Source organism: Eupeodes corollae, chromosome 3, assembly GCF_945859685.1.
Source record: "Eupeodes corollae chromosome 3, idEupCoro1.1, whole genome shotgun sequence".
NCBI lineage: Eukaryota > Metazoa > Arthropoda > Insecta > Diptera > Syrphidae > Eupeodes > Eupeodes corollae.
Genome location: NC_079149.1, coordinates 122,914,596 through 122,937,382, shown reverse-complemented (window position 1 = coordinate 122,937,382; position 22,787 = coordinate 122,914,596). Strand labels below are relative to the sequence as shown.

Here is a 22,787-nt window from a genome sequence, read left to right as displayed (position 1 = left end):
TACAGTTTTCATGCCGAATCACAACGGAAAATTGTTCATGGCATGAGTTATTCTTGGAGGATCTGTCAATTCCTCGCCAAATTAAATGAATACGTCAATTAACAAAACTTGAAGCAAGTCCTCAAGTGTATGTTGAGACACTGTTGAATCTGCAAAAGCTGACTGTTTGGTGTGCTTCATGGGTTGGTGGAAAATTTGATCCGCAACTGGCTATTTCACTAGAGCATAGTCCATTAAAATAACGGTAAAAAAGGGTGAGACAAGAAACTTTTCGTCGATGTTCAAGTGGCGTAAATGAGTTGATGATGTTAATGTCACCAATAATTTCTTTAAATACTGTCCAAGAGGTTTAAATAAGTAACTGGAGCACCAGCCCAGAGATGAGAGTTATATTCAAGTTTCGGACGTAAGGTTTTGTAGATTGTAGCCCGATCAGACGGGCCGCATTTTTGGCGACAACAATGTATTGGATTAAAAGTAGCAGACAGGAGATCATTTATAAAAATGAGGAAAAGGGTCGGAAACAAAAGTGGGTCTATTGCTACGAAAGCCGTATTGCCGGTCATTAAGAAATTTCCGTTCCACAAGATATTTCTTAAGCTGATAATTATTGAATCAGCTTTTTCGTGACCTTGGAAAGAAGGGAAGTTAGTGCTATTGGTCGATAAATTTGTGGGAGAAGAAGATGCGCCTTTTTTAGGATTGGTTGAACAAATGCAGTCATTCAACTACTCGGAACGTGCCCAGAAGAATAGCGGGGATACCATCTGGGCCAGCGGATTTATGAATGTTGAGAACTTTCAAAACTCTAGCCACAGTTCGAGTGCGAAAAAAAATTGGTCCCATTGAATCATTTACGCGTTCAAGAACTGTTGGAGCCATGACAATATCTGACAATATTCGGGATAAATGTTTCCATTCCTAGATGAATCATACTAGAAATCATATCTGCACTGGAGTCTCGGTCGCTACCGAGGAAGCATAGCGACCAGTTAAAGATCGTGACAAAATTATTGAAACCATCCCAGTTGGCTTTCTCGTACTGCCAAACGGTTCTCTTTGAAGCTCTTTCTTTTACTGGATTTGTTTGAAACGAGAAATTAGCAGATATGACACTGTGGACCGATGTGTTTAGATACACTGATTGTACGAGTATGTATTGACGCCTCTAGATGGTTGACCGACCGTCTTTGGCTTGCTGCCCTTCAAAGGTAAAGTTGTTCCATTTTTTGCAAGTACGTCAGCTTTGAAATTTCCTGTAATGTTTCTATGACCCGGCCCTTTAATAAGGTGAATGTTAAACTGATCCACAATTTGACAGTTGATGGACAGTTTCAGGCTGTAAGTAAGTTTATTAAGACAGAGAAGATAAGTATATCGGTAGTCGAAATTATTCTCTGCGTCAAGGTCTTATTTGATGACCAGAAGTTCACCTAAAACAAGCTAGTGATTGGGAAGACGACATAAGAGTCATAGACTTGGTCCGTCGGATAAGTCCGAAGCGATTGACTACTTGCCGCCATATTACCAATACGGAGACCATAGAAAGTGGACTTCCAGATAAGGCTATACCCGGTCCAGCCTTGACGGCCATATGCCAGAAATTATATTTAAATTGCAATGCCAGTAGTTTATCTCTCGAAAAATGTAAATTTCTTGTCAAAATAATCTTTCTTTTATTCCGTTTCAAAGTCATATACCTCTTTAAAAAAAAAAACACCCTTTACGTGTCTTCCACATTTTGAGGTATTTTTCAGTTCCTTCTTTAGATTTGTGTCCATATATAAAATTATTTTTCTTTTTTTTTGTTGTTTTTGGAAATTTAGTGGAGCGCACGAATATTAATATCACGTTTTCATGTTTTGCATGCGCTTTCGTGTGACTTCTAAAGACTTGCAAACTACTGCAGGTCTCTAGTTTTCTTGCTTATAAAAGTATTTTTCCGTATAGAAAAGATACCTCTATCAAGATGCAAGAAAATGAAAATAAAAGGCTTCTATAATTGGGTGTCAGTCAGACTGATTTGTTTGTTGTTGTTTAATTCTGTTTTTATAATTTTCATTTTATTTGCTCTATTTGGTAGTGTTGCTTCGTGTGACCTTGGCCTTTGGATGTGTGTGTTTTTATTTCAGCTTGAAAAGTATGATCATTTAATAGAATCAAAATCACCGACCAGGAACATGTCCGTAATATGAACAGGCAGCAGAAAAGCAACCAAGATAATGTCGTGTGGCGTTTTTACAAATCAATTAGGTGCACAATTTTCTCTCTCAAGCATAAAGGAAAAGAAAGTGAATGATGATTATAAAAGGAAGGGAGGGAGAGAGTTCTTTTTGAGGAAGTTTTCAATTTCAGTTTTTGTATTTCTTTGTTCTTACATCAGTGATTCATTTCTGAATGAGAATACAATCTTTTGGATAGTCATTTTTTGACAACCAAAACCATGTTTCTGAAATGAAATCAAAACTTGAAGACTTGATCTTCTCTTTGAATGAAAAGAAGGAATGGATCTAACGATGTTTTGTTGGCAGGTTGTTTCATCAATCCGTCATGAAAACAAATTTTTGTAATAGATTTTTTTTATAATAAGCGCACACTCAAGGGGATAGTGCTACCCTAATAATGTAGACACAATGTGAGCACTAGGAAAGGGAGAGAGGGGTTGAAAGGAGGTGTCGGTGCACATTGGTTTTGAATTCCTGAATATTGCAATGGCTGGTAAAGACAGTGTGGCAAGGCATTCTACATCCGCGTAGTACGGCTAAAGAACGAATCTCTGTACTTGACAGTACGACCAAAGTTGGGTTCGAGGGTATATTGATGAGCATTCCTAGAAGCGCGAGTATTACGGTTAAACTGTTTAAGGGGAGGAATGCAACTGGCTATTTCTCCAGGAGTACCAGCCCAGATATGGGAGTAATACTCAAGCTTTGGACGTATATAAGTCTTGTAGATAACAGCCAGATCAAAAGGGGAAGATAAATTTCCTCCATAGCCTTAGAAAACCCAAACATCTTGCAGCATTTTTGGTGACATCGCGTATGTGATCGTTCCACAAAAGGTAGTTTGTTGATGTTTATTCTCCTCGATGCAAGTGCCACTCATGGATAGTGGCAAAGACAGCATTGGGTTTTAGAAGTATTATATTCTATGGGGTTTTTTATTCCCTATTGTAAAATGCTGTTTAGGTCGGAATTTAATGAGCTTATCATATTTTGGTGATGCAGTTCCACACCCGATGAAGAGGGTTGTGAATATGAAAAGTTAAGAGTACTATCGTCAGCAAAACAATGTATTGGATTAGAAGTTGCAGACAGGAGATCATTAATAAAAATGAGAAAGAGTGTTGGAGGTAGAACAGAGTCTTGGGGCACACCAGCATTTATTTTGTGGTTTTTAGACTTGACTCCATCCAAACAACTTGTATTGAACGATTCCAAAGGTAATTACTAATCCAATGAAGGAGGGATTCATGATAACCGAAATCACGCATTTTCAATAAGAGAGCCTAATGCCAAACCCTTTCAAATGCTTTTGAAATATCAAGTGCAATAATCTTACTTTTTCCAAAGATGTGAAGATAAAGATGAGCCATTAGATCAACAGTTGACCTATTGCTTCGAAAGCCGTATTGTCGGTCATTAAGAAGCTTTCGATCTTCGAGATATTTCTTGAGCTGATAATTAATCAGCGTTTCCATGACCTTGGAAAGTAGGGACGTAAGTGCAATCGGTCAGTAATTAGACGGTGGGCAAGATTCGCCTTTTTTGGGAATAGGCTGGACAAATGCAGTTTTCCATCCGCTCGGAACGAGAACTGAGGAGTAGGACAGATGAAAAAGCTTAGGCAGTGGTTTTGCCAGTGTTGAAGAACACCTCTTCAGAACAATAGCGGGGATACCAACCAGACCAGCAGATTTATGTATGCAAAGATCTTTTAGGTCTCTCGCTACAGTACGAGTGCGAAAAAAGATTGGCCCCATAGAATCACTAATTAGCTCGATGACAGGTGGAGTCGTAACATTCACTGGCGTTGAATTGGCGGCGAACTGCCTTACAAAGAAATTGGATTTCTCTAAAGAAAAAAAGTCGAAAAAAAGCTAAAGAAAAAAAGTCGAAAAAAGCTGTGGTTTACTTTTAACTTTCGAGTCGAAATTTTGCTCGGGGACTTTTTGAGGGTCTCAACATAAAACTTTAGTAGAAACGGCTTAATGGGTGAACTTTATAAAGAGTATATTTTTTTAACCTATGGTTTTCAAGAAGAAATAAATAGCATATAATTAAACGCTATAGCCAAGAATTTAGGTTTACTATACAGATAAGGGTTTGTACTTATGTTTTAAAAATTACTAGAATCAAAGTGACCGCCGCGGCTGGCTAGAATTTATTGCCAATTTTCTACCACTTGTTGCAACATTTATATATTCTCGTCCAAGGCGTCAATACTATCTCACATTTGCTACTCAATTGGTTGAGTGAGTCCAAGGGAGCTAGCAAAAGAGGCCTGTAAATTTTAGGGTAGGTTTTTTTATATTTTATTTGTATTAAATAAGTTATGAATACCCTTAAAATGACTTGACACAGTGCGAACAATAAGGAAAGAAGGTTAGGATTAGAAAATAGAAACCGATGCACATTGGTTTTAAATGTCTGCACATAGTAATGAGTGGGAAATATTTAGCCTGGTTGACCGCTCCACACTCGTGAAGTGTTCCTAAAAAACGATCTCTTATCATTTTTAGGGCTCTCTTTTCAATTCTGTCCAAAAGACTAAAGTACGTTATTGTGACACCAGCCCAAATATGACTATTATACTCGAGATTTGGACGAATTAATTTTTTTTTAGATTAGAAAAGAAGGGGTTGGTGGAGGTTTGTACTCTGAACGACTAAAACTAAGTCTCTCATTTCGCCTTTCCAATCATTGTAGCGTGTTCCAGGTGGAACTATTGGCGACAGAAGAAGTCTTGTCCTGTCTTAAAGTTAACGTGATATCAACATCTGATATCCGCATTTTCTCGGATAGTCATGCCGCTATAAAATCTCTAGACTCTGTCTCTACAAACTCTATAACAGTCCATAACTGTCAAACATCTCTGATGGAGATTACACAACAGTTTAATATTCACCTTTGCTGGGTGTCGGGCCATAGAGACATTCCAGGTAACTGTAAGGCAGATGAACTCGCCAGGAACGGTACAGTACAGCCCATTCTACCACGTTTGGCACATACTGGCATACCAATTGTAAACTGTTGCTATTGCAAGACGCTATGAATAAGTTAAACACCAGGTGGAACAACATCACCACGTGTCAGGTCATAAAAAACACCGGGCCAATTTAAAGCGTTCTATCTTAGCAGATCACATATAAGCTCGATAATAGGTGTCATAACCGGACACTGTCTAATAGGAAAGCACGTCACGCGACTAGGCATATTCTCAAATGACTTTTGCAGAATTTCTATGGACGAGGAAGAGGAGGAAACAGTTCTTCTCTGTACATGCCCTACTCTAGCTCAAAAATGCAAGAATCACCTAGGAGAACTCCTCTTTAACGATCTAAACCTTCTAAATCATATCAGCATAATCAGCCTCTCACGTTTCGTAAGGGACTCAAACTGGTTCCATTGAGCTTAGGAGGAAGCCTCTAGATTCATGTGGAATCCTAACCCAACCTAACCATAGTCAGACCAAAAGGGATAAAAAACTTATTCTATGGCCGGAGAACACCGGAGCACTTAGCAGTTTTTGTCAGCTTCATTATGTTATTACTCAACAAAAGATGGATACACTTACCTTGAACTGAAAGCTGTTCAGTCTCCTAGATGCAAGTATTACTCATGGAATATAGAATTGAGGGAGGGTTAGGAGTTTTCAAAGCATTGAATTTTACACGGTTTTTGATTAACCATTAGACAATGCTGTCAAGATCAGAAGTTAATGAGATTATCTAACGCTGCCGTAAAATTTAACAAATGTTTTAAAAAATCAAGGGAGGCCTGGGGATTTCAAGGGAGGTCTCAAAATAGCAAAGGAAGTCTTGAAATACTAAGAGAGGTCTGGAGATTTCAAGGGAGGTCTTAAAATATGAAGGGATGTCTGAAAATATCAAGGGAGGTCTGGAGCTTTGAAGGGAGTTCTTCAAATTTCAAGGGAGGTCTAGAGATTTGAAGGAAGGTCTTAAAATTCCCTGGGAGGTCTGGAAATAAAAAGTGCGGTCTTGAAATATCAACGGAGGTCATGTAAAATTTATCAAGGGTGATCTGGAGATTTGAAGGGAGGTTTAGGAATGTCAATGGAAGACTGGATATATTAGCGAATGTTTTAAATTATCAAGGTAGGTCTTGAAATAGTACTGCAGATCTTAAAATATTCAGGAAGATCTTAAATTAGCAGCGAGGTCTAAAGATTTTCCTTTAGAAATAGAAAACAATTTCATTATGCAAGCAAAATCCATACCAACTTAAATTACTATTTTTATATAAAATTAACACAAGTACACTTGGGCGTATACGTTTTTTTTTTTTGCAAAGTAAAGTTTATTTACTTATTAAACTAATTACAACCTATTTGAAGAACCTGTTATTTCATCACAAAAATGTATTATGATGAGGTGACATATGAGATATTATTGCAAAATCATAAAGAAAGCTATAAACATCAGGGCTCTTGGATAATTATTTTAAAATAGTTCAAATTTAAATAAAATTTTCTTTAATACTCCAAATTATTTCTAAACCATTTTTTAAATCATAAACATCTTTTTAAATGATTTCCTTATTTCCCAACAAAAAGCCGCACAATCAGAAAACCAAGTCTAATAACAAAAAAAAAAACAATGCATTCACATTCTTTAAATTCTATCGCATCGCCTTTAGCTCAACCTCTTTAATCTCTTTAGTCTCTTGCTCTTGTAGAAAATTCATTAAATTTACTTTAAATTCCGCAACCAAGTGTGGCTGCCAAAACAGATTTGGCAATCGAAACCAAATCCAACAAATAAATATTGATTATTTACTGATTGCTTGGATTTTCTTACTCCAAGAGTATTGGTCTACCAAAACCAAATCCAAAAACAAAACCACCCAATTCAACTCCACTGAAGCACGAACCAAATTCGAGGCCATAATTTAGTAGAATTTATGCAATTTTCCGAGCAATGCGCACACCACCAGCACAACGACCACATCTGCATTCCATCCGAATTCCATTTCTTCATTTTCCCATCATACATATCGTTGACACTGATTACGTAAAAATAATTTTACATAGTGATACGAACAAGAAGACAGACAGCCACACAGAGTAGAGCACATATTTTACATAATTTTTCATCCCACCAAACACATATCAATCTTCTGATTCATCTAATTCTGGTTGTGCTCTATCCTCATCCCGAGATTCCTCATCCTCGTCAGCCTGGGAGTGCAAAAATAGTTTTAAAAAAAAAAACTAAAAACAACAAGAAAAACATTGAGCAAACAGAAAAATAACAACAACAAAATAAATGAAGAAACTAACGACACACAGTTTCTATACACACCGAGAGCGGGTGGGAGGAAGTACCAAACAAAATAAACACAAAATAGGAGATGTGCAAAAGCATCAGAATCAGAACTACAAGAAGAACCAACGAACAGAAAAAAAATAAACCAAGAGGAGAGGAGGCTGGTGTACATCCATGAGGCATGCATATGGAGTTGTACAAGTGGATATATAAGCCACTTCTGGACATCATGGGCGACAATGTGCACCACTTGCAACACTCCCAACAACAACATCAACTAAAAAGGGCGTGTATCCTTTTCTACACACAAAACATCATCATCAGCTTCAATAGAAACATGACATTCCATGCAACTCCACCAGCTCCGTCGTCGAGTGCCAACAGAAAATCCAACTCGTACTTGGGATTATGCAAGACGAGAATCAAGGGATTATTGACCGCTGCATCGTCTTGAATTCCTAATCAATGAGACACACGCAACTCAAGCTCCATTGTGTCAACTCAACAAAAATCTCTAAAGAAACCAAAAAAAGGAAAAAAAGCAACAAAAAAAGAAAACATACGAAGCGTGGAAGCGAGCAGAAGAAAAAAGGAAGAAAGGATCAAAGAACTTAAGTCAGGTCTTTCTGCAGCTACACTTTACACTACTTATGCTTATAGACTTACCAAAACAGCACTTTCGCGGACAACTTGTGAGACGGTCTCCCGAAGCTGGGCAGCCATTCCTGGCTTGTTTAGGCCACGAGTAAACTTCCTTTCTGTCATTCTGGAGGTTGTCTTTGGAGCTGATCGGCTCGACGTCTTATGAAGGTAATCCTTTTTATTACTGACTCAGATTTCAAGATTCTTTTTCTTATTCTTTCGGGATCCGATTGAGAATTTATGAGATTTTTTATTATTTTTCTTTTCTCTTTAGGGAATCACTTCGGAATTTTATTTTTCTTCACATTTTTACCGGGTTAATGGTCTTTTTGTGTTTTCACATAGAATTTTGTATTTTTATTTTTCTACCTGTGAATCAGATTTTCAGTGGAAAACAGAAAAAGAAACTAATTTTTCACTGCACCGCGTAAACCGGTGGCGATTTGTATTTTTCCCTTTTTTTCTTTTTTAAACTGGAATTGATTGATTTTTTTTTTTAAATTCTTCCTATGCGAGTATTTTAGGGAATAGGTCAGAATATTATTTTCATTGTAAACAATTTTTGTTTTAGTTTCCTTGCAAAAATTGTCTACACTCAGGAAGGAATCGGGAGAAATGAAGAGAAACACAGAATAAATTTTTGTGTTGAATTTTAATTTAGATACAGACAGAGGGGTGGGCGGTATGTGTGAAGAAGCAAAGGTATGGATTTGATATACAAATGCACAAACAACAAAATTTATTTCATATAGAAGAAAAAAAGAAACACTTTTGTTTTTATTTTTCCAGTAAGCGAATTTTCAAACTTTACTAGACAACGCGTCGAATACGACTGTCAGAATTTTTGTTTGAAAAAATTCAATTTGTCTAATACAAAACAAAAATACTCCATTACCAAGATCGGAATCTCAGACTGACATTTCGGTTTGCCTACAAGCTAAGGACACATTAAATGTGAGAAAGTGTGCGTGAAATGATGCAAAAACCAAACACATTCTCACATTTAGTGTTCCGGCCCATCAAAATGCTTCATTATAGTCTGCAGGCACATCTAAATGCTTTATTTTGAATGTTTTATGGCCTCGTTCAAAAACTAAACAATCCTAACCAACAGAATCTGAAGTGCTGACATGGTCTTAAATTGGAAGATTTGTATAGCTTTTTAATTTCCATCCAAATAAATGTTGTAAATGTATATTATTTAAAATAAAACTGACCAAATACATATTTAATGATTTATTAGTACTGTATTTTGTTTACTTAAATTATTTTCGAACGCAATATGAGCTGCAACTGGTTAAGTATAATTAGAAATGGACAAAAGTGTAACTCAATACTTTGTAGAACAACAAAACAGACATAAGCAAGTCTGTTAAATAATTCTGGATAATAACCAAAAATGCTAAAGAAAAATCATTGTAATTTGTGTGTATTTTACTTATTTCCTTTAATTTTTGGAACTCTATTTCTATACTGCAATGTTATTTTATATTTTATAAAATAAAGATATGGAATATATATATATATTTTTTTTGACTAATTTTATCTTTAAGAAATACTTTTATTGTTTTCAACATTCAGTAAAATTTTAAGAAAAATTTAATTGACAGTTTTGTTTACAAAAAATAAAAACCTAAACAAAAATTATTAAAAGTTGGTAAAAATTGGTCTTCGATTTTAATATCTTCAAAAAATTTAGATTATGGCTTTAAACTAATTTTATCTTGTAAGGAATATTCTTTTCTATATTCAGTAAAATTTTGAGACAAATCGAATTGGTAGATTTTTTACAAAAAATAAAAACCTAAAAAGAACATTATTAAAACTTGTTAACAATTTATTTTCAACTCAAATATCTTTAGAAAAATTAAAAAAAAATAGGCTTCAAACTAATTTATTCTCACAGAAAATATTGTTTTCGACATTCGACACACATTTTTTTAAAATAAAAATCCGTTTTTTTTTCATACAAAAAAAAATATACAAAAAAAAGGTCGGAAAATTGGTAAAAATTGATATTTGGTTTTCGATGTCTCGGGAATAATAGAAGACATTGACTTCAAATTAATTTTATTCATTAATTCTCATTATTTTTTTCATGATAAGCAGCATTTTTACTAAACATACCCTTCAAACAATAATAAGTAAACTTAAACTTTGGTAATTAAACATTTTTAAATAACCAATGAAAATTATATTATGCGTTAAACTGTGGGAATTTACTAAAGAATAAACATTCAAGTCGAATACATGATCTTGAATGAGTTGTGCATGAATTCAAAACGGTTTTTGATATATTAATTTTGTGATAAATGTCAAACTTTGCATTTTATTCGCTCTGCATTTATCAAACGGGTTCGCTATAACTGTTCTGATTATTTTTTTTTAAACATTGATGTTCCTTTGATGTGTTATATAGTTTTGTTTGATAGCAAATACACGTACGCTTCCATCAATCAAAAATGTTATGTTAAGGTATTTTTCGCTTATAACTCTTTTTTTTTAAATTTAATATTTATTAATCAAAATGAAATTGAAAAATAGTCCCAAACTTAAATTATAGAGAAAACTATTTACATACTTCGATTAATTAATTTAATATAGATTTTAATTGCAAAATAAATATTTGGGCCGTTCATTAACGAAAATTTAGTAGTATCAATAAATTGCGCTCGCACCCTTAATTTGATGGTTCTTCGAACGCATCTTTGATACAATAATTCGAGGTTAATTATGAAATTTAAAGAATTTCGTAGTGATTATTCTAAATTAGTGAATTAATAACAATAAAATGATGTTGAACATGTTTTTTTCAAGACAAAAATGTACATTGGTTCGCTATCAACAAAATGACTGCAAAATTAAAGGTTAAAACTGACTTTTTCATCGAAAAAAGTAAAAAGAAAAACCTGAAAAAACATATTAACCACCCCATTTTGTTTTTGTTTTGCAAAGTGCCGCTAGCCCACGGCATCGTTTTTTTTGTTGTTTGTTTTCACATCTATTCATGGACTAATTGTCAAAATTACAAATACAACAATGTAAACAAACGGGTTTGGGAGAGTGAAACGTACGAAAGATTCCGATCTTGGTAAATGGAGTATTTTTGATACAAAATTGATGCAGCGACGTAGGTCATCGCAGTGGATTGAATATACAGTAAAGTGATGCCAAGTGCTAATACAGAAAACTTTTAGGTGTACAAAAGAAGGGATTTGTTTTTATAATTAAGGTTATTTATGCAACGAGATATATTAAAGTTTGCAGAAAAATATAAGAAATATTGGCTTATTGAATAATATTTAAGTTTTTGCTCGTGAAAACCTGAATTTACTTTTAAATTTGTTTGTAAAATGTCACATTTAAAACACAGACATTAATTTCCTTAGTTTATCAGATTAACCATTTTACATTCAACATCAAATTTGTGACATATATACAAAGCTTGACAGTTTATGTCTCCAAAAATAAGTATTTCCGCTATTAGACAAATATAATTGCTAAAAGTGTGGTTGCTTATGAAATATCGGCTTATTTGAGATTCTTTATGCGAATTTTCACATGTAGATGCATTCAAAACCGTTTTTTGACATTTTAACTTTGGTAAAAATGTCTTAAATGATTTGTTTGATAAAATAATAGAGGTTTTCACAATTTGATTCAACTGATCTAGTCTCGTTTTTTGTTTTACAACAATTTTAAACTTTTGCTTTACTCTAATCCTAATATAAAGTGCAATAATGTCAAAATTCAAATATTTGACAGCTCGAAAGATGTCATTCTTTAACAACTGTTCTCTTCTGAAAATTATGTGTGTTTTTGTATGAAAAAAGAAATTTAACAAAATCAAGAAGCATCGGAAATGAGATAATAAAGTAAGAAAGTTGACGGATAAAGAATTTCGTATGATTTTGGACATCAGGAAATTCCATGGGTATAAAGTTATCTCTCCGATGTGAACAATATGAAAACAAATCATTCATTATTTATTTATTATAGAAAACCACAACACAAATATTTTACAAGAAATGTCTGAAGCAGAAGTGACTGACATCTGTCAGCCTTAAAAACATCTTATTTAAATGCCAATGAGAATGTGAATAGGGGTGGGCTTACTAGAAATAAAAGAGGGGTGTTATGTAGAGTTTGAGGTAAAGTTGTCAGTGAACTTTCGTTGGGGAAGGTCCCCCTGTGTTGTGCGTCCGTTGCGCAAGCGCGTCTTGTTCGAGTCTTGTGCCTAATCGTGATATTTGTCTAAGTGTTTTCCCCCTAAACTTAATGTTAACATAAAACAAAATTAAATAATAAAACAAATAATCAAAAACAAAACGAAACAAAAAAATAGCAAAAAAAATGTTATAAGTGATGAACAAAAAAAAAACAAAAAAAACAACAAAAATAAAAGAAACAATAAATCACACCACACCAAATCAATTACAATAAAACAAAAACAACAAACAACAAACAACCAACAAAAAAATAATACATATCATCATATTAAGCCAACTCAACATAGCGATAGCACAGTGAGTACCATCCTTCACTTTCCCCTTCTCTCGTACAGTTGCATGGCTTAGCTTGTGTATCAAATTGCATTGTGTTTAATAACTAATGCAATTGATACACAGACTACGTCATCGTTGATATCAGATTGTTGACAACAAAAATTTTACTGTTTTGAATTAACAGGGCCGGATTCGATTCTTGTCACTACTAAGGCATAACACTAGTAGTGGCGTGTATCGAATAGCATTCTGTGGTTCAACGCAGTAATATTTTTCTTATAGTCTTCGTCTGTTTTGGTTTTTGTGTTTCTTTTATTTGCAATGGCTGGAAATTTCAGGGTAGATTATTGTAATATTCGTGGGCTTAGATCGAATTTTCTTTCTGTGTACTCCCATACTGCTTTAAACAGGCCAGCTGTATTGGCACTAAGTGAAACCCAAGTGGGTGAGGATTCCGATCCCACTGAATTCTTTATTCAAGGGTATAACTTGGTGCCATTATTCTTTTCCCACCATGGTCTCGCCATTTACATTAGGAATGATGTTGCTTATCAGTTTTTGCCACAATATGGTCCCTGCACAAATTCTTTTTTCAATTTTATGTGGTTTAAATTTTCCGTGAATAAGCAAATCATTCACTATTGCTTCCTTTATCGAAGCCCAAATCTAGACAGAGTATCAACTTCTCGTGAATTTGATGCTTTGTCTGATTCCATCCAAAGAATTGTTTCGTCCTATCCTCGCACTGAAATCGTTGTTACGGGAGATTTCAATGTGCTCAATTCTTCATGGCTTCAACATTCGGGCCAGTCAACACCAGAAGGAGTGTGTGCTGAGATCTTCGCTGAGTTAAACCACCTAACTCAGCTGGTCAACGAGCCCACTCGAATATCGGACGTGGTAGGTCGAGCAGAAAACACTCTTGACTTGTTTCTTACCTCTGACCCTGGTAAGTACACTATTAGTGTCCTATCTCCTCTAGGCACATCTGACCATTGTGTCATATCAGCAAATTTCTCGTGTAAAAACTCTCCAGTTAAAGAAAGAGCTCCTAAGAGAACCGTTTGGCAATACGAGAAAGCCAACTGGGACGGTCTCAATAATTACTTTAGGATCTTTAACTGGTCACTATGCTTCCTCGATAGTGACGTTGACGCCAGCGCTGATATGATCACAAGTTTGATTCTCCTAGGAATGAGAACTTTTATCCCGAATAGGGTTAAAAGCATCAGACCTAAGGAAAACGCATGGTTCGATGCGAGCTGTAAAGAGGTTATTAGGGTTAAGAAGGTAAGTTTCCGTTGTTTTAAAGCCAATCCAACTGAGGAAAACCGGAATAAGTTCAAGCAAGCCAGGAAGGCCTGCAACGCCCATATTCGACGGACCAAATTTTTACATGACCAAAAATTACGGCAAAAAATACTGCAATGTCCCAAAGGCAGTAAAAATTTTTGGTCATTTGTAAAAAATATGAGGAATTCTTCCTCTTCCTCGGTCCCTACGCTCGTTGTGAATGACACTCCATTTGTTAGCTCCTTAGAGAAAGCAAATCTCTTTGCTAGGCAGTTCGCCGCCAATTCAACTCTGCCAGTGAGTGTTATGACTCCGCCTGTACTTGAGCGAGTTAATGATTCTATGGGGCAAATCTTTTTTCGCACTCGTACCGTAGCGAGGGTCCTAAAAGATCTTAACATACACAAATCTGCTGGTCCGGATGGTATCCCCGCTATTGTTCTGAAGAGGTGTTCTTCATCGCTGGCAAAACCACTGCGTAAGCTTTTTCATCTGTCCTACTCCTCAGGTCTCGTTCCGAGCGGATGGAAAACCGCATTTGTCCAGCCTATTCCCAAAAAAGGCGAATCTTCCTCACCGTCTAATTATCGACCGATTGCACTTACGTCCCTTCTTTCCAAGGTCATGGAAACGCTGATTAATTATCAGCTCAAGAAATATCTTGAAGAACGGAAGCTTCTTAATGACCGACAGTATGGCTTTCGTAGCAATAGGTCCACTGGTGATCTCATGGTTCATCTCACCGAACAGTGGAACAAATCTTTACATAGCTTTGGAGAAAGTAAGATTATTGCACTTGATATTTCAAAAGCATTTGATAGGGTTTGGCATCAGGCTCTCTTATCGAAAATGCGTGCTTTCGGTTTGCATGAATCCCTCCTTCATTGGATTAGTAATTACCTTTCGAATCGTTCAATACAAGTTGTATTGGATGGATTCAAGTCTGAAAACCACAAAATAAATGCTGGTGTGCCCCAGGGCTCTGTTCTATCTCCAACACTCTTTCTCATTTTTATTAATGATCTCCTGTCTGCAACATCTAATCCAATACATTGTTTCGCTGACGATAGTACTCTTAGCTTTTCATATTCGTTTTCAGATTCACACCCCTCTTCTTCGGATGTGGAACTGCAACGACAAAATATGATAAGCTCATTAAATTCCGACCTAAACAGCATTGTACAATGGGGAATAAGAAACCGCGTGGAATTTAATGCTTCGAAAACGCAATGCTGTCTTGTATCGTTAAAGCGAAATATACCCCCGCTGCCATTATCCATAAATGGCACTTGCATCGAGGAAACTGAACATCTGGATATTCTTGGTATGTGTATCACCAACCACCTTTTGTGGAACGATCACATACGCGATGTCGCCAAAAATGCCGCAAGATGTTTGGGTTTTCTAAGGCGATGCAAGAAGTTTTTCTCCCCCTCTGATCTGGCTGTTATTTACAAGTCTTATATACGTCCAAAGCTTGAGTATAACTCCCATATCTGGGCTGGTGCTCCTGCAACTTACTTAAGCCTCTTGGATAGTATTGAACGTAGAGCATTTAGATTGATTGGTGATATTACCATCATAACATCATTTACATCACTTGAACATCGTCGAAATGTTTCTTGTCTCACCCTGTTTTACCGTTATTTTAATGGTTTATGCTCTAGAGAAATAGCCAGCTGCATTCCTCCCCTTAAACAGTTCAACCGTAATACTCGCGCTTCTAGGAATGCTCATCAATATACCCTCGAGCCCATCTTCGGTCGTACTGTCAAGTATAGAGATTCGTTCTTTAGCCGTACTATGCGAATGTGGAATGCCTTACCACACTCTGTCTTTCCCAGCTATTGCAATATTCAGGAATTCAAAACCAATGTATACCGACATCTCCTTTCAACCCCTCTCTCCCTTTCCTAGTGCTCACACTGTGTCTACATAATAAGGGTAATATATCCCCTTGAGTGTGCGCTTATTATAAAAAAAAAAAAAAAAAAAAAAAAAAATAAAGTATACAGAGATAAATTATATACTTTTCCCTTTATAAAGCAAATTCCTTTTAAAATTATCCATGCTACGACAGATTCAAAGTAATTTTTCGTGACAATAGTGATGGAAAAAGTTCATTGAAACGTACGGACTTCAAGACTTTTTTATTTCGAAGGAAGGACAGGTCTTGTTGCATCGAGTTGTGAATACCTCCCCATTCCATAATTTAGGTTGGGTCATTGGGTATACAACCTATTGTACCTACTCTCATGGAATTTTAAATTTTAGCACTGTCAATTCTATTCTATTCTATCTATTCTATTGATTCTGTTGACAATAGAAAATTATATTTTAAAATGCGAATCACGGCAACGGTTGCAGCAGCATGCCTTTGGCAAGAAATTTGACTGATTTGCGTATTTCGATAACTTATCGAATTTTATCTTTATGCCCTTGAGCTGATTGTGGAGCAATGGCATAGATCTTATCTTTCACATGGCTCTAAATAAAAGTCCAACAAATTGTGCACAATTGTTATATTTGAGTCTTCAGGAAACATTGCCAGATTGCGTTTATTTAGTTGTTTTTTGTTAAGCGTAGCGTCATATTGTTGAAAATAAACGTTGCCTACGTTTATATCTTAATATTTCCACCATAACAAATCAATAATAATATCTCGGTAGCACAATCCAGCCATCATACCGTTTGTACCAGACAAATAAATAAGTTCTAATTACAGTGTCAGCCTTAAAACTACACTAAATAATTACACGTCGAGGACAAACATCATTTTTGGATTTACTAATCCCCAAAATGATACAATTCTCTTGAGTTTTAGTATTAATTGAAATTTAAAAGCATTAAGACCCAATAGTGTCAATGCAAAATAAGGCGTCATTATTTGTGGAAAGACTAATTTCAAAAATGGATCAGAATTTGATAGAAACGCGGTTTTGTCAACATTCCGAGCTACAAGAAATTGGCCCCATGAATTCAAATTTAGTTTTTGAAAATATATTTTAAATGTTCGTAAAAAAAATATTGTTGTTTCAATACATTATCTGCTTCTGGGTAAATTCCGAATAAAACTAACCTAAATTTAAATATAAAGAACATATTTTTGAAATAGAGCAATTTACAAAACATTTAATTGTGTTATGTTTTCATTACTCACTCTGAAAGCTAAAAAACTAATTTTGAAGGTTATTAAATCTCAACTAAATTACTAACAACTTAATTTGCCTATAAGAACCTATGAGAAACTTTGCAGCTTGGCATAACTTTTTCTCTCAATCTCCTTCTAACATGGCAATGCTCCACGTGAGATAAATGTCACTTTGACAATTCTGGTCTTGTGTGAAGTGAAGAAAAAAAAAAAGAGTTGTAGAAAATTTTCGAACGAAAAGATTTCACGAATTTTTTCAATCACAAAAAATATGGCATCGATTTTACGTTCTGGGAAATTATTTCGTTATTTTGCTGGTTTAACACGAAGTGTTGTCTTTCAATCAGTTCGTGAAACCGAAGGCAGTCTTGTCCAGAATTCACAATGCGTTTGCAGTAATTTAATCAAGTGAGTAAAAGAAAAAAGCCGCAGCACCAAAAGTTACGTCGCTCGTATTTGTGGAAAGACAAGACACCACCCGGTTATTACGCAACACTTTTACAAATATATATTTTCAAAATCCTTTAAATAAATCATGAAAAGAATTTCCAAAACAACTGAATTCATAGATTTATTCTTGTTGCCAAAGTTTCATTCATTCCCTGTTGAATTTCATCATTTTACACTTTTCCTAACCTAAAATGTTTCAAATCGAATTAACACACTTCTTGTCGCTTTCAGTGGCTATGCAACAACAGCTGCCAAAACTGACTTGAGCTTGGATAAGCAACTTAAACGACTGGATTCGGATGTTCGTCGTACTGGACGCATTGCCCGCCGAGATATCGAAGAAGTCCTCGACGAGATTCGTCATCAACGCTCGGCAACTAGTTCCCAGTCCCTGTTGGTCATTCGTTGTTGTGGTAATCTGGTGCCCGAGGAGTTGCCTGAGGTTCGAACTGCATTGGTTCAGGAAATATGGAACACACTGAACTCGTTGAATGTCCCCATGGACATCTCCCATTACAATGCTCTGTTGAGGGTCTATTTGGAGAATGAACATCCCTTCTCGCCGGCCGAATTCTTGTCGGAATTGGAGTCAAAGGCTATCGAACCCAATCGAGTCACTTATCAACGCTTAGTACTGCGATATTGCCAGCAGGGTGACATTGATGGAGCAACCAGGATATTGGAATATATGCGGGAGAAGAATTTGCCAGTCAACGAGAGCGTTTTCAATGCCTTGATCTTGGGACATTCTCAGGTAAGAACTTGTACCATATTACCTACATGAAGCTTTTTCTTAATCTACTTTCATCTAGGCCAATGACATCGAATCCGCTAAATCCATCCTAACAGTGATGAAACAAGCCGGTCTTGAACCCAGCGCAGATACCTTCACAACTCTGCTCTGTTGTTATGCACGGCACGGTGACGTCGATGCCATTCTTCAGACCATCGAAGAGTGTGAGAAAAACGAGATATTCTTGCTCGATAAGGATATCCTCGACGCCGTCTATGCCCTCGCCATAAACGGCCACGAAGCCAAGGTGGATCAGGTTTTGGGAAAACTTAAGAAATTCACCGGATTCAATCAGGAGGCAGTCAATGTCATCCTTCGTTTGGTCAACAAGGGCTACGAGGATGTTGGACTTAAAGTTCTTCGAATCATGCCACGTTCAACCCGTCCCGATGGACAATTGGTTGACGTTGGGACATTCTTCATTCGTCAACTGGTCAAAGTAAATCGACCAATTGAGAAGATTCTAAGCGTTTGCAAGCAGCTCCAGGAGGAAGGACTCAATCCGAAGGCCTTGCTCATTGCCACTGAAGCTGGACTTGTAAATGGAGCCAACCATGCGACTCTGCCACTGTTGAAGGAACTCAAGAACTCCGGACAACCCATCAGACAACACTATTTCTGGCCTCTGTTCTGTTCTGCCGAACCCAATGAAGTCATTGACATCGTGGAGAAGATGCAGAACGAATTCAGTGTCCAACCAAACTCGGAGACAGTTCGAGAATATGTGATACCCAAGTTGAGTGAGAAGCGTCTGGATAGAATTGTGAGTATTCTGACGAATGCAGGAGTCTCCAATGGCACTGCCGCCTCATCGGCCGCCCACAGTGCGTTGCTTCAGAATAAAATCGAAGAAGCTGCCAAGCTAGTCGAAAGCTATCGTGCTTACTATGCTCCAGCTCTCTTCCGCTATCCTCTCATTCAAGCTCTCAGCAAAACCGATGACTACAAATCCTTTACCAGAATTGTCCGTCAAATCCATGACAACTTGAGCAAGGACAATGTCTTGACGGCAAACCACGAAGAAATCGCAAGCGAAGAGGTAATCGATGAGGGTGCAGCAAAACCAACAGAAGAAGCAACTCCCTCCGACCCTGAGACAGTTGTTCAAAAGGCTCGTCCGGCATTTATTGGTCAAGTCGTCAGCGATGCGGCCAACTTCTTCCGCAACAATCGCGTGGAACACCTTGAAAATATTCTCACCCACTTCGTGGAACAAGGTCTCTCCATGACGAGTGAAGCGGCAACGAAGATTCAGGAGCGTGTGGGCTCAGAGATGACACCAAAGATCTCAGAACTCTTGACTAAGATGACCTCTGGTGAATTGGAGCCATTGCAGTTGAATGTAAGCTCATCACGCAAACGCACCCTGGACAAGTTAAGCATCGACGAATTGGAGCGATTCATTGCGAATCAGGAGGCCAAAGGCGAGAACACCAACACTATCAAGCGTCAATTGCTCATCACTTGTTTCAAGTCCAAGAACCTCGAGAAAACCGTGGAGGTGATTAATCGTCTTGAATCGGACAAGTTCACCATCCCCACTGGAACCTGGGCTCAACTTATTGACTTGTACGCTCAGAACGATCGTCTCGAAGATGCCCTGAAGCTCTACGAGAAGCTCAAGGCCAAGGAACCTGCATTCCTGTTAGATAACCTGAAATCTCTGCGAATTGCCGAGATGATGATGAAGTCTGAGAAAATCGATGATGCTGTCGCATTTTTGCAGAAGAACAAGAAGGACGAATATTTCAATGAAAACGAAGGATCCTTTATGTACTCGGCGTCATGCTGGAGGCTTCTGAATCAGTTGGCCGAAAGTGGAAATGTCGAGAAAACTGAACTGCTCTTTGATACTCTTGTGAAGAATAATTACATTGTCCCCACAAATGTCCTTCTGGGACCACTGATCAAGGTGCACTTGGTGAGGGATGACATCCAGAAGGCGATGGAGAAATTCGAGCAAATCACTACCAACTACAAGTCCACCCCATGGAAGAACGAACTCGCTTGCAGATTGATTCAAAAGGAGGACGCAGCGAATCTACAGAAGTTGACCGATCTCAGCACGAGTATCCATGGAGAGGTGAACAGTTTGTATGATTTGGTATTGTCGTTCGTGGAGTGCGGACGAATCCGTCAAGCGAGGAAGATCCTAGAGACTCCCGGACTTAGAACACGTCCAAAGCGTATTGATTTCGCCTGTGAGCGCTACAGGAACGAGGGAATGGTCGAATCACTCGAGGGTTTGATCGAAGCTACAAAAGACCTTCAGCACATCGATCGCAACACAATTTTCTACAATCTCTTGCTCAGCTATAGTAAGAATGAAGAAGCCGAAAAGGCTTTGGGTTTGTGGACAAAGATGCAGGAAGAATCCATCACGCCTAGTGATGAGTTCCTCACAAAACTGGCACAGCTCTTGAAGAGTAAGAACATGGAGGTGCCATTCGTAGTGCCTCAGGCATCTCAGAAGGAAGCTCCTGTAGCCAGTGAGAAGCGATCGAGTGCACCTGTTGGTCGCACCGCCGCCGAGGTCAAGCCACAAAAGACCGGAGCTAGCGCGAGGCCAACTTCATCGGCTCTGAATGAATTTCGCTCAGCATTGGCATCGCCAGACGTCGATAGAGCAATTGAACTAAAGAACAAGCTAAACCTTGGTCAGTCGCCAAGTGCTGGAGACATTTCTCAGCTAATTGAGAATCTGATTCACGCTCAACGTCTCATCGAGGCTACGAAGTATGTCTTCGAGCTTCTCGATCAAGGCCGCAGGCCAATTCCAAAGGTTTTCAAATTCTACTTGAATAAGATTGCGGCAACTGGCGATCTCGAGACAATGAAGAAAATTGGGGAGAAGTTGACCAGTGAACAGAAGAAAATTGTTTCCTTCGATAATCGCTATTGCCATGCGAACATTGCCAGCGGAAAGTGTGAGCCATACCTGAATAACCTGTTGCAGAAGATTTCCACTGCAAATACACCCGAGGAAATAAGCGCAGCAGCAGATAAGTTCCCACGCGGTGGATCATTGGGAATCCTCGAAACTTGTCCGGAATTGTTGCCAAAATGTAAGCAAATTTCTTAAACTTGAAATTTTTGAATTAATAAGCATTTTTTTTCATATTCTTTCAGTCGAGGAACTTGCCAAAGCTTATGCTGATAAGAAACACGTAGCTCCTATGAACGTACTCTGGGTATATCACTCGATCCATAAGAATGAGGCCCCAGCTAAGGAGATTTGGGAGAAATACCTCGTCCACGAGCCACGCTTGATGTTCCAGAGAATCCTACAAATCGCCCGACAAAATAACGACGAAAAACAAGCTGAAGACCTAATCAACCAATTGAAAAGTTCCAAAATCACAGGCGGAGCCGTTGGTAATGCTTACAGCTGCCTCTTGGACATCCAGTGTGCGAAATCGGAATTCGACAAGGGCCTAGAGACATTGAATACTGCCCTTAAGTCCGGCCCAATCGATCACATCAACCGCACCGCCTTGATTCGTCTTAAGGAAGGTTTGGAAGCCAGCGGTAAGAAGTTCCCCCACACTATACCCGACAAGAAAATCGAAAAGTCCAGTGATCCAGTTAGCAGTAGTAGTAGCGAGAGCTCGGGCAGCAGTAGCAGCGACAGCGACAGTACCTCCAGCAGCGATGAAGATGTCAAGATAGGTCCAAATAAACCTTAAGAAGTTTTAAATAAAAAACGCGCAGTTAAAAACAATACATTTTTCTGTTAAGTATTTTTACCGAATAGGTTTGTAAATTATTTAGGACATAAATAATAATAATCGATTTTGTATTCTGTTGAGGTGAAGAGAAGAGAATTTATTTCAATTGACGACACAAAACAGAGCTTCATTAACCAAATCTTTCTTTAGTTTTAGCCATTTAATTATGATTAATGCCAAATTTACTGCTTTGAGAGCGATGAATGCATTTGCAATTAAATACCGTTAATAATTGAACAAGTAATGTAATAATTATAATCATAAATTGTTGTAAGGAGTTAATAAATATGTATGTTAGAAAATTAACATAAAATAATAAAAGGCATAAAATATATGTCATTTTAAGTTACTTACATTTATAAATTTGTTTTATTTTTGAATAAGGAAGGGAATGAATTTCGAGAAATAGAAAATGGTCACATTCACAAAGCTAGTGGCTACGTAGTCAAGGGATTCTGATTGGATAAATCTAACTACAAAAGTAGTTGAAATTCAAAATTAGCTGCTCGGTAAAAACACACGAATTCAAAAGGAAATAAAACGTTCAGTAATTAAATACAAATATAAATCATTCAAATTGTGTCCTTAACTTGATTTTATTGAAATTAAAAACACAAAAGATAAGTAAAAGTTATCAAATTAAAAATGGGCAGGTTCAGACTTGAAAGTGAGGCAAGTTTCTAGTATCTAATTGTCCAGCTGTTAAAGTTCTAATTAA

General features: G+C 37.1%; 2 protein-coding genes across 9 annotated transcripts in view; one reads left to right on the top strand and one right to left on the bottom strand.

Moving 5' to 3' along the window:
• The window catches only part of LOC129949854 (dedicator of cytokinesis protein 9), an 85,647-nt gene extending 76,684 nt beyond the window's left edge, over positions 1–8,963 (bottom strand). For 7 of the 8 annotated variants that reach the window (XM_056061536.1, XM_056061532.1, XM_056061537.1 and 4 more), the window contains exon 1: positions 8,174–8,962. In XM_056061536.1, the coding sequence (XP_055917511.1) occupies positions 8,174–8,272 (99 nt within the window). In that variant the 5' untranslated portion in view covers positions 8,273–8,962. Of the gene's footprint in view, positions 1–8,173 lie in introns of all 8 variants that reach the window. The other variant, XM_056061534.1, reaches the window with a different exon arrangement.
• Positions 8,964–17,285: 8,322 nt separating this feature from the next.
• On the top strand, positions 17,286–22,424 carry LOC129949855 (leucine-rich PPR motif-containing protein, mitochondrial). The gene is made up of 4 exons (XM_056061541.1): positions 17,286–17,506; positions 17,780–18,302; positions 18,361–21,406; positions 21,471–22,424. The coding sequence occupies exons 1-4, from the start codon at positions 17,370–17,372 to the stop codon at positions 22,025–22,027; spliced, it is 4,263 nt and encodes a 1,420-aa protein (XP_055917516.1). The 5' UTR covers positions 17,286–17,369; the 3' UTR covers positions 22,028–22,424.
• The last annotated feature ends 363 nt before the right edge of the window (positions 22,425–22,787 follow it).